This window comes from Gymnoscopelus braueri (assembly GCF_963280865.1).
Source record: "Gymnoscopelus braueri genome assembly, chromosome: 7".
Taxonomy (NCBI): Eukaryota; Metazoa; Chordata; class Actinopteri; order Myctophiformes; family Myctophidae; genus Gymnoscopelus; species Gymnoscopelus braueri.
Window position 1 is genome coordinate 25404314 of NC_137608.1, and position 15572 is coordinate 25419885.

Below are 15572 nucleotides of genomic sequence, written 5' to 3' on the forward strand. Positions count from 1 at the left end.
GAATCAGACATTATGCATCGCAACATCCCTGAAGACATCGCAAAACTCCACCCTGATTCACGTCTTTTGTATGTGTGCAATATGCAACACACATTATAAGGCATTATTTATTACACATTTGATCTGATTTATTTGAAAAGCAAAACCACAAGATTACAGCAGTTCGAGGATTACACAAGAAAGTCCTAAGACTTATTTCCGTTGAGGTCCTCTCACACTTAGCAGTCAAATAAGTTACAATACATTACTATACAAAACACAATACATTACATTACACACGAACGCACGCACGCACGCACGCACGCACGCACGCACGCACGCACGCACGCACGCACGCACGCACGCACGCACGCACGCACGCACGCACGCACGCACGCACGCACGCACGCACGCACGCACGCACGCACGCACGCACGCACAATCACACACGCACACGCACACGCACACGCACACGCACACGCACACGCGCTCGGACACACACACACACACACACACACACACACACACACACACACACACACACACACACACACACACACACACACACACACACACACACACACTTAACTACTTTCTTTGTCATTTACCTTCAACCCTGCTGTTATAGTTTTCTAATACGGAGATTGTCTTGACCAAGATTTATTAAGAGAACAATGCAAATGAGTGCACTGTTTAATGATGGATTGTAATGCAAACATTAAAACTCACATCAATTCTTTTTTTTTACAATAAACATACATATCTGAATGAAAAGGTTCATGTACAACTCAGGAAAACAACGTGAGGCAATAGGAAGTAAGCAATTTGCTAAAACAAGGTGACTTGTTACTGTATGTAGGTGTTGTGTGTAACCTGCTTAAGCCTTTAACTGTTTAATTTGTCACCTTAATCCTGGTCTGGTCTGTTTCTCTGAGTAACACTTGCTGCAATGTGATGTGAATTTAAAACAAATGTATTAACCATACTACATTTCTTTCCTCAAATGAATATAATTAAATAATCCGGATGGAAAGCAAGAAACTATCTTAATAAGTTTGAAAGCGCTGATTAACAAGTAACACCCATACTTATTGCAATGTAATTTTTCTATTTTGTTTGAACGTATTCTTATTTACTATTCTCTTAACTTTTAAAAAACTAATTTTATTGTATTCAAATGTCCCTTAAAATGATTTATTTTGCACTGTCTTGATGCCCTTAATGTTTTGTGTAAAGCACTTTGAATTGCCTTGTTATTGCAACGCGCTACACAAATAAACTGGTCTCACCTTGTCTTATTAGGTTGAGGTGAACGATTTCATAATATTAAGTATTAACATTTTCTGCAAGAATGATGATCTCAGATGAAATGAGGACAGAGGGAAAACACTATATAAGAAGTGCTCATGACTTGCTTTCAACAATATCGGCGCTTTCCTGAGTCTTGACAAACGGCTGAAATTAGAGAAGACTACAAGGTAACAACTTTTTCAGTATGTATGTGTATTGATTAATGTTTTTATAATCAAGAATCATGGTAATATGTTAATCTGGTTGTATGTTTTATGTTTTTTTTATATTTTTATAGTACTAAGTACTATGACAACTACATTATATGCCTGATTTGTGTCGTACATTAGAAATACCATTTTACAACTGCACCACTAGAATGTTTTCTTTTCACTTTACAGCTGAAATCATGATGAAGATAATAATCTTGTTTGCCTGCCTCCTGAGCCTTGCTTTGGCTTTTCCTGTGAGTATTAAATGATAAAAAGCCAATAACTTTCATACATACAGTAACACCAAACCAACACTGAAGGTGCACATTTGTTACATGTGTTTTCTGTAGGTCGAAGATGAGCACCTGCGAGTTGCAAGATCAAACTCAAACTCCAATGAGGTTTGTGGAAAAACTCTTCCAACATCACAATTCCATTTGTGACATGGTTGTAATTGGTGTCATTCATTCATCTACGTACAATTTGTGATTTTAAAATGTTCCTTCTTTTGTAGATGGGGGGATTGGGGGGTATCTTCAGTATCCTATCTCGGTTGCCCGCAGCACAACAGCTGCCACTTCTTCGCCTGCTGTTCCCAACTCTGTTCCCAACTCCAGCTGCTCCAGCAGTTCCTGCAGTTCCAGGAGGCAAATGATTTCACTGAATGATCATTAACCACTTTCAACCTTGCATCCCTATTTTAGACACGTCATGATATGCAAACATTTTTAAACATGCATCAATGTTCAAAAGTAGCTGAAATAGCAGATCTAAAAGTTCACCCGTTGTGAGCTTGTACATCAGCTATTTTCACTGTGCAACACCAATTTGCCATGAAGTAGGATATAACATAGGACATAAGTGGTTAAATAATGTTTGGCAGTGTGCTTGCTGTATGGTCTTTAAACTCAGCCCTATTTTGAGTTAGTTAACCTTGTTAACCTTCTCTCTTGTTTCCTGTGGGTCCTTGTCTACACATATGACTGATAGTCAGACATCTACAGTCAACATATGAAGTGAAAATGATTTGTAATTAATCACATTTGTTAAATAAATCTACTATGAGGAAGAAATATGAGTCAAAATGTATTCATTTGAGATCATTCATAGTCAAGCCTTATCATGATCACAACAAAAGTTATATAACCTTATATAGCCACACTATAGACAGCCTGCATGTGTGGCCTCCCGTTGCCACAGAATTTGTAAAAAGGAAAAATTAAATTTGATTAAAGCAAAGTGGGATATATATAAATATATATATATATATATATATATATATAATGCACCCATGTTTTTTTACTTTGCACCCTCTTAATGCTATGTGTTTCTGCTTCATGTTTTGCGTAAAGCACTTTGCCTAAATAATAACAATGATAAAACAACACAATAATTATCTAAAATAAAAAATTCTCCCAAAAAGAAACTTTGCTGTACAGTAAGGAGCATGTTCGAGCATAAATGTTCATCAAAAAACAGTGTTGGAAGAAGTACTTAAAATTTTTACTAAAGTAAAAGTATTAATACCACAATGTACAAATACTCTGTTACAAGTAAAAGTCCGGTATTCAAAAATTACGTGAATAAAAGTACAAAAGTGTTGGCATCAAAATATACTTAAAGTACCAAAAGTAAAAGTACTCATTACGCAGAATGTCCCATTTTTTCAAAATGTATAGAAGTCTTTAGAAATTAGCTGATCTACAGTACAAGCTCACAACGCGTTGCATCACAGCGTGGGCGTTGTGTGAGCTTGTAGATTAGCTATTTTCAAATAGCAGAAGTATATAAAGTGCTGAAGTGGTTAATGTATGTTTTGTAATAATAATCAAAATCTAGTAAGAAAGTTTTCCAAAAATATTTAGTGGGGTATAATATTTGGATTTGAGATGTAGTGGTGGGAAGGAACATTTTTGAAAATTGGAAGTGCTCCAGTAAAGTAAAAAATACTTCAAAATTGTATTTAAGTACAGTACTTGAGTACATGTACTTAGTTACTTTACACCACTGCACTGTCAAAAAGAACAGGAAAATGTAAATTTAGCCCACGGCTGGCTGGCTCCAACACTACATTACGACTACATTTCTCTATTGGACTCGGATTCCCAGCATGCACAGCCATTCTTCTGTACCCGGAAGTGTCTGAGACGAGGGAAGTTCAGACGATTTTGACCATAGAGTGTTTTGTTTTGACAAAACGAAGCAAAGTTGAGCTTTGGTTGAACGGTAACTCACTATCTCCTGGTTTAGTGGCTGGACGTCATGTTTACAGGTAGCTCACATTCAACATAACTTGATGAGCGACAAGTACAGCTTTTTTTGTGTTTGTATAAGAATAATCTGTTTTTAGTGTTACTCTGCCTGTGTTTTGGTTAGTCTGATGGATTAGTGTGGTATATATATAACGTTAGACATCATTAAGATCAGCAAGCATGGACTTATTATGTAATATCTTTGTTGTTAATAACATGTATCCCATCGCACCCATCGCATTCAAATTTTGGCAGGTCTATGTGCCATAATTCCATAACTTTTTTTATCAGCAATATAATACAATATACAATTTTGCAATATAAAATATAATTCAAAGTATTTCATTATATTTTTCAACAAAAGAAAGGGATCGCTCTGTGTCCTGTCTTCTCATGTAATATGAATGGGTCTGGGACAGTTAGCTGCTGGGCGCTAGAGTGCTGCCAGTACTGGCACCGTGTGGCTCATTTGTGTTACTACACCTAATATGTCATTGTAACTGCAGGTCAGGGGTCTTCAACGTTTTTCAGGCCAAGGACCCCGTAGCTAAGAGATAGATGAAGCAGGGACCCCCACCCCCCCACCCCACTACATGTTCTATAACTTTGTGTTCCAGATTACATCTTTGCATAGATTTAATAGATACAGTAGCTTCATAGACTTGTTTGACAGCACTGTCATCAGTATGTTGGATTCATGTTAATGTGTATTTTCAGACATTTAACCACTTAAACCCTAAATACTGACCTTTCACTCTGTACTTGGTCTGCTCTTTTTCCCTCTACACCAAACCTATATCTACAAGCTCACAACGCCTCGCAGCGCAAGGCGTTGAGAGCTTGTAGATCTGCTATTTTTGGTTAATGTTCCCCTCAGAATAGAGATGCTAGGGTTTTATATAATATAAAAAAATGTTCCTATCACACAAAGATTTGGCGGCCCCCCTGTAGTAACTCTGAGGACCCCCTAGGGGTCCCGGACCCCCTGTTGAAGACCCCTGCTGTAGGTGATCATTCTGATCAACGCAAAGATGACAAATTATTTTCTATTCAATTAAACGTGGCTAGTATACAAGACATGGTGAAATTTATGCTTTTAACTTTTTTTTTGCGTTTGCCCACTGCCAGAGATTTTTCATTGAAAAAAAAAAAGTACTCAGGACTCAGGAGCCGAGATACATAATTTTTAAGTTTTAAGTTAACAAGGAAGTGGATGGGAGTCTAGATCTTCGAAAAATCATATCTCCTTGGTCTTTGGGTCAAATTTGGAAAAACAATAAAATAAATTGAAAAAAATAAAATTACGTTTTTTACGTCAGTGGCAGTATTGGTTAATTATGTCAATTACGTCAGAGGCAGTGAATGAGTTAAGGGCTTGGCGACATTAACCAAATTTCATGCTATTTTTGACCAAATGATATCGATATTGTGGGCATGACTATTGGTGGTTTCACAAAATATTCACACAAATTAGGTTTTTGATAAACAATCATCAGTAATGCCTGTATAATAATAACTAAGTGGGTAAAGGCAAATAATAGAACACCTAAACAGTCAGGTGACGTCAGAAAATTACTGTAATGCATCCTTTAAAACTGAAATCCAAAATCCCAGACAATAACTACTAGTCTCATACCATGATATCGATATAATGTCAATATGCCCAGTCCTATGTGCTTACATGAGTGTGCGATGCGTGCATAATGCCTGCTCGTCAGTAATCATCTCTTGACAGTCTTTTGGCTGCATGTATATATTGAGATCATTTGTGTGTGTGTGTGTGTGTGTGTGTGTGTGTGTGTGTGTGTGTGTGTGTGTGTGTGTGTGTGTGTGTGTGTGTGTGTGTGTGTGTGTGTGTGTGTGTGTGTGTGTGTGTGTGTGTGTGTGTGTGTGTGTGTGTGTGTGTGTGTGTGTGTGGACACTGGACAGTGATGAATATCTGGTTTGGCAGAGGGAATACGTCTGCTATCATTAGACAGGATTGTGTTGGACTGCTGCTGCTTAAGACTCTTGAGAGACAAGTGTGGTTTGTTTTTGACAAATACTTTATACAATAGCCACATAGTATTCCCAGGTGGTGATAGCAAGAGATTACCTGAAATTTAATGACCAAGTTATGGACATTTTCCTGTTAATGCGAACCTTTCAGTAATATACCATCTCTGCATCTCAGTACAGATAATCGATTGCACCTTTCATTTGGTTGAGTTAACGTGCTCGATTTGACATTAGAGTCCTACCGATGCCTGATTTTGACCATTGGTTTTCAAAGTGGGGTTCCAGGGGATCCCCAGCAAAAGTAGTTAATATAGCGTCAGCGTCACAATCATAATAATAACCATTTTATCCATTTATATGTTGGCTATTCAAAAATAGCAGATCTACAAGCTCACAGCGCTTCACTTTGTGCCATGCTGCGATCTTGTACATCTGCTATTTTGGAACATTTTTGAAAAATATCAACATTTTAATTATTATTACTATTATTTATTTTTGTCCCTGGCACAAAACCTTTTTAGATGGGGGTCCGCAGCCAAGTATATGTATCAATTTGGGGGTCCTTGGCACGAAAAAGTTTGAGAACCAAATGTCCTAGACCAACGATTTATAAATGTTTTGACTGATATTATTTTGTGGACAAATTCAGTCCAAAATCTTGAAATCAATTTGAAAACTTCATCATCACTGATATGAGCTGTTGAAACAAGCCCTACACATAGTTCCTCCCAGATGTAGGCTAGGCTAACACACTGTAGCAAACTGTAGCAGCAGATTTGTGTAGAAAGCGATGTTTGACCAATCTGATTATTCCGAAATAATGTCAACAATCCCATAATTGGAAGGGCAAACTCCCCCCTTACCCAAAGTCCACAAGCTTAGCTTAACAAATCTTCAAAGTTAATATTTGGCCAGTCACATCTCGTTCCCGCTCCAAAATGTGTTTGGCCAACACCTGAGCTTGTGCATGTGTGTGCGTGTGCGTGCGTGAGTGCATGTAATAATCTGTGTGTGTACATGCATTGGGGGAGAGAGGGGAGTGTACAGTATGTGGCTACAGTCCTGTTCCACCTCTGGTGTACTGAAAACTGATCTGCCAACATAAGTCAACAAGAGACGTTTGTTCCTAATTTGGTCTGGCTTTTTTTTTTTTTTTTCATCTTCTCCCTCCTAAAAACGTAGTATTTATATATTCACATCGGCGAGCCATAGGGGCTTTCCAGCAGAGATGATGGCAAGACATTAAACAAGTCGTCTGTAACGAGGTGATCGTAAAACACAACCCTGTGGTGTCCCACACAGACCTGTCATTATGGCTAAAAACAACAAATACACACGCCGCGCACACACACACACACTATATTCTCAGGCTTTATGCAGACACAAAAACATCCTCACACACACTACCGTGAGATGGCCCCCCACTATTTTCTCCCCATCATCATAAAAAGGTGAAGAATGCACTGTTTATATTTCTCAGTAGGGCTTGATGAGAGAGTGTGTTGAGAGGTGGCTGCTTGATCCTCCTGAGCTTAAAAGTCACATCATGAGGTTTGTGGTGGTTAAGACTTTACAGAACCAGCCCCTTAACCCAACTTTGCTTTAATCTGCATCCATTTCTTTTTCCTCCTTCATAGAAATTGGGAAAACAGGGTGATGGTGACAAATTCTGTGGCAGCGGGAGGCCACACATGCAGGCCAGGCACCGTCTATATAGCCTGCCTCTACAAAAAAAAATGTTGGAGCTCTTAAAATAACTGTGGCTCATCCTGCCCGATATACACTAATGTCACAAGCTAATCCACAATTTTAGTGAGTCCAATTTTGAAAGACGACAAGTAAAGGTGAAGTCACCGGTAAAATATTCTGCAACCCTGATGAAATCTGTGTTAAGAAATGTCTGCGTCTGCCTATGTTTCAACACCCGGTTTCTTTCATTGTATCCATCCATCACCTAGGATTTGTCGTGGGTCCTGAGGTTAGCTCACCACATCCTCCAGCCCCATGGCTCAGACTCAGCCACCGCTCCAAACCCAGGCCCAGCCGAAGGAGGAGGAGACCCTGATCGACGCCCAGGAGGTGCAGTTCTGGCTGGCCAAAGTGGTGTTCTGGGGCCAGGCTGAAAGCCCGGACACCCAGAAAGATACCTGCCTGCATCTCAGCAGACTGAAGGGTTTTCTCCAGCTCCTCCTCTCCCACATCAGCAATGTGGTGAGTGAACACAATAAAACTCATTTAGCGCTCTCTCTCTCATCACAGCTATTTCTGTCATCTTAAGATTTGTGCCCTCTGACCAGTGGTGGAAAAAGTACTCAAATGTTTTACTTAAAGGGGAATTTTGACCCACGGTTTTCTTACCTTTTCTATGATGTTATGATATCCTAGGATGAATGGTGCAGTAGAAAAATGGAGTTCTGAAACTCCATCCCGGATCCGCCACAGCTAAAATGCGCGCCTATGGGCCTTGCGCTAAGTCGCGTATTTTTTATTTTTTATTTTTTTTGTGAGATCTGACGTTCATAGTGACGGAACACTATGCAACGTGATTGTCTTGAATGCGCCCCACTGGAAGTCTCGCTAGACGAGATTGAAATCTCGAGATTGAAATATAGAAATAGTTACATGTAAAAGTCCTGAATTCAAAATATGCTTGAGTAAAAGTATAAAAGTTTTGGCATCAAAATTTACCAAACGTAAAAGTACTCATTGTGCAGAATGTCCGATTTTCACAAGTTCAGAATCTTTGGAAAACAGCAGATCTACAAGCTCACAATGCCTCGCATCGCGACTCATTGTGAGCTTGTAGATCGGCTATTTTCAAATGGACGAAATATACAGAGGGCTGAAGTGATTAATGTATGTTTAGTGATAATAATCTAAATCTGCAAAGAAACTAAAGCTGTCAAATAATTGTAGTGGGGTAAAAAGTGCAATATTTGCCATTTGAGATATAGTGGGTTAAAAGTATTGGAAATACTGAAAAAAGTAAAAAATAAATACCTAAATTTACTTAAGTACAGTACTTGAGTAAATTACTTAGTTACTTTACACTACTGCCTCTGACCTGTGTTGAAACTTCCATTGCTAAGGATGGTTATAGTAAACCACTCTGAGCATCTTGTCTTGGAGATGTCCCCATGAGTTTAACGGCAAACACGGCGCACATTCCACAAAAGCCCCTTTATCGGCAAGTTGTGAACAACCTGCCTTAATCAAACCAATTAGGCCTTCCTTCTAATCAATTAGGCTGATCAGAGCCAAACAGCCGTCTGATTAATGATGCACTAAAGCTTAAGTGCAATCCCAGTGCACACACAAAACTCGCTCGCTCACTCACCTCGTCTTCAAACCTGGACATTAACAGTCCATGCGGCACGGACAGGGTCGTGCTAACAGAGGCCGCTCTGTGCTGTGCAGAGGCCGTGCGTGTCGTCTTGGCAGCGCTGCCGTGTTGAGTTAGCCAGGTAATAGCCGCACGGGGACCTCCAGCGCTAACCTAATGTATCCCAGCATCAAGTCCAGCAAATTTGGGAACGGGGGGCAGAGGGAAGCAGGGGGCGCGGGACTCTGAGCCTCCAGTGTTACAGAAGCCATGCCTGCGTTTAACACCCGCTCTCTGCTCTCTCCAGTCATGCACCCTCCATCTTTCTTTTCAGTACCTCTTCATATTTTTCTCATCTATTGGTAGGGCTGGATAATTAAAGGGATAGTTCTCCTCCAAAATGACTTTTTTTCTCCTATCGATACAGTAAGTCACCCCATGGAGACTTGAATTCATGGATTTTCTTTTGTTTTTGACGCATTTTTAAGCCAATAATTTGATGAAACACAAAGAGTCTCCTTTGTGTCTCCTACCGGAACCGCTGCCTACCGTTCCGCTGGTCATCAAATTATTGGCTTAGGAATGCGACAAAAAAAATTAAAAAATCCATGAATGCAATGTGGCGCGTTGTGAGCTTGTATATCTGCTATTTTCCCCTTTTTTTGTCTCTTTTTAGGGGTGAATATGCTATAAATTGTCAGTTCTCCGTGTATTTTATTAGGCTGAGCAATGAGCACTGACATCGACTAATTCTCTCCCTTTCTGCTTGTCTGCTAGCATTGTTCGGCATACATGTCACCCAGAGGCGTCAATATCTGCAGCATGATGGAAGGGTGAGAGGGAGGAGGAGAAGGAGGAGGGGGTTTGGAGAGTGGGAAAGAGAGAGGGATGGTTTAATTGGAGTAAAATCCTTTTTCCCGGCAGTGGGCTCATAAAAGAGCAATGAGGATAACCTACTTTTTGGCAACAGTTTCTACATCCTTTGATGACTTAATGAATTTATTGTGGCTTTAGCCCCGAGGTAAAATGAAATATATTCCAGTTAATAATATTAAATCGTGGTTTACACCAGGATAGCACCCTGGGAGTAGAGCTGGAAGTTTCTATCTGGTTAGAGCTTTGACGTTTCACATGATTGCTGGCTGCACTGCCGCGATATGGCAACACTAGAGGAATCATTTGGAAAATCCTGCAGTGCTTAATCCATTAAGACCGGGAACTCATCTGTGTCATTTTAAGATTTCTTTGGCTATTTATTTATTTTTTATCGTGGAAATGTGTGCAAAGTCTTTGAATAAATGTTATAAAGCAAACACTTGTAACTCCGATCTGTGATTCTGGGGGTCCCTGGAACAACATGTTTTGAGATGGGGGGGTCCACGGCCAAATACATATCATTTTGGGTGGCCGTGGACCCCCATCTCAAAATGTTTTGTTCCAGGGACCCCCCAGAAGCAAAGATTTGAGTTACAAATGTTCGCTTTAAAAAAAAAATATATATATTCAAAGATTTGCACACATTTTCCCAATTTTTTTTTTTGCAGATCTACAAGCTCATAGCCGCGCTATGAGCTTGTAGATCTGCAATTTTTTTTAATAGCCAAAGAAATCTGAAAATGACACAGATGCGTTCCTGGTCTTAATGGGTTAATGTGAGCTATACTGTACACAAGATGGTTGGGGTCTTCAGCAACAGCTACCAGTTTGTGGACACACTGACGCTTTGTTGTTCATAATTAGGACTAAATATGTTAGCTATTCCGATCATGGCTCAGTGCCATTCAGAGACTGAGCTCTGCTGCCTTTCTGAAAGCACCGGGCTTCACTCTCTGACACTGTGTATTCACCAGAGATACTGTCATGTCTTGCTTGTCCAAAAATGTCACTGATGATAAAAAGCTCCCCCTATAAAGCTCTCCCATTACCTCCCCATGGTCACCACATAATAAATTGCTTCTGTCTGAGCCGCCTGTCTCAAATCATGACTAGATATAACATACATGCTCTCATCGCTCTGCTTCTTTTCTTTTTTTTTTACTGGGGACACTTCGTGTGGAGACGAGCCTTTGATTCCGATTTGGCATTGGTGGTCAGAAATAATTGTTTTCTTGTGTGACGGCGCATTCGTATTGGAGCCTATACAGCACTTTTCAATAGTCCCAAAGGGTCATAAAATTCTCATTGTAAATGAACATTTTATTCGTCATTGCATGAGGGTACAATGAAGGCGCGCATACTGTACACTCACGCATGCACGCACACACGCAGGCACATACACACGCACACGCACACACAGACATACACATACTGTACAACTTTTTCCACATGAGATTGATGAGAAGGGCCAGTGTTTAGATAATGTCCAGAACAGTCCAGACGGTGTTGACGGTGCTGGCAGGGGGAGAAACATGTTGAATGCATCGAGGGCTCATCTAAAGAAACTACTTGTTCCATTACCATTCTGCTTCCCATTATTGATGATCTCATCCACATGGATGAGTCTCAGTCAGGCTCTGTGATGCTGGATGTGAGTGTATATACTGTAGGCTCAGGCCAAGCCTGCCATTGTCTCCAGGCTATTATACATTGCAATATGCATTGCTTTATTGTCGTTGCCGTATCCTCCCCCTTTATTGATACGTGTTTATTTTCCTACAGCACATTTCCTCTAGACCTGATGTAGAATGAGGAGTCAATGCATATACTAGAGAGCCCGACCGAATCGATGCACCATTTTTGGGTCCGATCCCAATTTTGGAGTCCTAGATCACAGATTAACAATCTTTTTTGACTGATATTTTGTCAAAATATACATTGAACAAGCAAACAAGTTTACATAATATATTATACATACATCAAACTGAAGTTTTAAGCCTATCCTGATGTGATTGTGAGCTTGTAGATGTGCTATTTTAGAAAATCTTTGAAAGTTGTTGGCCTGTTACCTATAATAATATGCACAAAATAGGGACGCGGGGTTTAAAGTGGTAAAATTGGGGCACATTGGCTGCATAATACAGTATTTGCCAATATTTTGGCCAGACCGATTTATCGGTCGTGCTCTAAATATACCTATACTGTAAATTTTTGTCTACTGTAACTGTAGTCTTAACTTCTTCCTCACATTTTCCCTTGATTTGTTCTATCCCTGACCCAATTTACCTCTTGACAGCGCAAACTCCCAGCACATCATGAAGATGCCAGTAATATTTCACACATTTTTTAATCTGCATACTCCAAACAGATGGTCCTGGCCCTGGGGATCATTATGCCATTTAAGAGTCTCTTATGGCTGCCTATCATATCCTGCCTTCCCACCACCAAAGCCTCCATGGTCTGCATGCCGCAGTGAAACAGCCAGAATCTCCTTTGTTTCAGCAATAGCACACTGCTTCAATTAAAAACGGGCATATGTCAGATTTTCGATGGGGTCTGGGCTTGGGCTTCTGCCTCGAAGCTGTTGCTGTGTAGACTTTTAATTGGCCCAATGGTGCGATGTATGATATGGTCTGTTGTTGTTATGGGCTGAATATTCCATACATCATGCACGTATGCGTAAACAAGACACATGGGCGCATGTGGGGGTACTAGGCACACACGTACAAACACGCTGTAAAATTTATAGCACCTCCAAACAGAGCTCAATCTAGGAACACCTCCGCCTCTTTGATCTGTTCTGTGTACGGCTCGCTCACTGCTGAAGTTGTGGTGAGAACATCACGCTCTCTGACTTGTCCTCTAACCTCACGCTTTCTGACTTGTCTATTGGACGTCTTGGATGTGTCCATGAGTTGGACCCGTGTTGTTAACCCATTAAGACCGGGAAAGAATCTTGTGTCGTTTTAGATTTCTTTGGCTATTAAAACAAGCCCAATGAGCTTGTAGATCTGCTATTTTTGAAAGATTTGTGCAAACCTTTGAATATATATATTTTTAAAGGGAACATTTGTAACTCAAATCTTTGTTTCTGGAGGTCCCTGGAAGAAAATATTTTACAAATGATAAAATATGTATTCAAAGATTTGCATACATTTTCACGATTTTTCAAAAATAGCAGATCTACAAGCTCGTAGCGCGGCACTCTGTGGAATTCTGCCTGACAACTCATCCAGAACGTCATAAGGGACTGTGTTTCATACATGTGCCCCTTGTACCGTCTGTGGACATTTCAATGAACTGATTCTCTTCTGTAGTAGTTAAAGGGATAGTTCACCCCAAAAAATACTTTTTTTCTATCGATTACTAATTAGTCACCCCATGGAGACTTGAATTCATGGATATTTGTTTGTTTTTGTCGCATTCCTAAGCCAATAATTTGATGACCAGCGGACCAGGTAGGCAGCAGTTCCGGTAGGAGATACAAAGGAGACTCTTTGTGTCTCCTACCGGAACCGCTGCCGGTCATCAAATTATTGGTTTAGGAATGCGACAAAAACAAAAAAATATCCATGAATTCAAGTCTCCATGGGGTGACTAATCGATAGAAAAAAAGGTCATTTTGGGGGTGAACTATCCCTTTAAGCTTGGAAGTACTTTTGGAATTGAAAACGGAGGCCTCCTCAAATGACCACTGATAGTGATTGATAATGTCTTTAATTCCAATATCCTCATATCATACAAATACCAACGGTTGTGGAGTGGTCTGCATTCACTTTACTAAATGAGTGAATGCCTGTTCAAGGACCACATGCAATACCTACTGTTCACGGACCATCAGTGGTCCACAGGCCACCAGTTGAAAACCGTCGCCCCATATAGTACTTCTTAGCATAAATTGGCAATTCACAACACATTGTGAGCCTGTACATCTGCTATTTTTGATATTTTAGAATGTTTTGAAAATGTTTATTTTTTTAAATGTTCGCCTATATCCTGGCGTCCCCAAAATAGGGATGTTAGGTTGAAAGTGGTTAAACACTCATCCCCCTTGTTCCGTCTGTAGTGTGTCGAGACGTCTCGGCCACCCAGTCTTGGTCTACAGACCTGTGTAACCTAAAAGATTATTTATGGAAAGTCTGGACTGAAGTGTACCTGAAATATGACACACACACACACACACACACACACACACACACACACACACACACACACACACACACACACACACACACACACACACACACACACACACACACACACACACACACTATTACTTGCTTACTTATGGCAGTCCATCGTTGTCGATGATGACTTCATATCTCCTGGGGGGAAAGGGGGGGTTTTCAGTGCTCTTGCCACCTCATTTGGCCGTAGACCAATTGCTGATCCACACACTTTTCCACACGTGGGGCAGGCTGTGTTGAACCCGGCTGGACAGTCCTTGTAGTGCGCTCATGCCGCTGCCTACGCTTCTCTGCGCGTCTCAGGGATGTCTTCTCCTCCAGGTGGGAGACACCTGCGAGACAGGAAGAACGTCAGGTGTTTCGATCTGCTGCTATCCTTTCCAGGTTGGAGGGTGGTATGTTGCAGTTCTTGAGTAGCACCTTCATATGGTCCTTGTAGTGCTTATTGTTGCCCTCCTGCAGACCTCTGGCCGGATTGGAGTTGGCCGTAGAGGACCTGTCGTGGTAGACGAGCTGCAGGCATGCAGATCGCATGACCTAGCCAGCGGAGCTGTCTGCGTGCCAGAATCACCTCTATGCTGGATGAGTTGGTGCGTTCACAGATCTCTGCATAGGTCATGTGGTGCTCCCATGTGATGCCAAGGATCCTTCGCAGACAGCGGACGTTATAGGCCTCCAGAGATCTTATGTAACGTCTATATGGTGTCCAGGCTTCAGAGCCATACAGTAGTGTGGACACACATACTGCCTGGTACACTGCTGCCTTGGTTGATGCCGTCAGGTTTTTGTTGGTGAAAACCCGTGACCTTAGGCGACCAAACGCGGCGGAGGCAAGGTTGATGCAGGCTTGGATGTCTGCATCAACATTACAACTGTCTGAGAGGATGCTGCCGAAGTACTTGGAAGTTTGGTACCGTTTCCAGAGGGGTGTTGTCAATGTAGAAGACCGGTGTGGGTGTCTGGGTAGAGCTTGGTTGGTGGACTATTTGTGTCTTCTTGATGTTGACCTGAAGACACGCACGCACGCACGCGCACACACAGCGTTAAAGCACATTCACCCAGGGCGCACACACACACACCATCAACTTCACCACCTTCGCTCATTGTTCTGTTCCGTGTATATCTCACTATAACCACTGTAATGAAAGTAGACATTTCCATTTGGGAAATAAGGTTATACAAGCACCACACTCCTGTGGATGTTTCTTTTATGTAACTAACTCCTTGCTCGTCTCAGGCATTTTTCCCGACAGAGGGAGGTAATTGCAACAATATCAGAACTACAATAAAGCATTCGTACATCTAGTATCCACGGTGCGCCATCTGTTTCAAATAACTTTTATTGACATAGGTGCCCTACCTGACACCAGAGTAGACATTTCTCAATAGAAGAGTAGTAGTTGCATTGCCATACTGTCCTCCATCATAGAGACACACATATTCTAGGGTAAATACT

The 15572-nt window shown here is 41.0% G+C and overlaps 1 protein-coding gene and 1 long non-coding RNA gene across 2 annotated transcripts in view; both read left to right on the forward strand.

Annotated features, from left to right (window-relative positions):
- Positions 1-1389: 1389 nt before the first annotated feature.
- LOC308088327 lies at positions 1390-2554 on the forward strand. The gene is made up of 4 exons (XR_013933431.1): positions 1390-1457; positions 1671-1735; positions 1832-1882; positions 1996-2554. It is a non-coding gene; the product is annotated as an uncharacterized lncRNA (long non-coding RNA).
- A 1078-nt stretch (positions 2555-3632) lies between these two features.
- fancc (FA complementation group C) overlaps positions 3633-15572 on the forward strand; it is a 41646-nt gene continuing 29706 nt past the window's right edge. The window contains exons 1-2 of the mRNA XM_080433543.1: positions 3633-3753; positions 7690-7942. Of these exons, the coding sequence (XP_080289669.1) occupies positions 7736-7942 (207 nt within the window). The 5' untranslated portion in view covers positions 3633-3753; positions 7690-7735. The remainder of the gene's footprint in view (positions 3754-7689; positions 7943-15572) is intronic.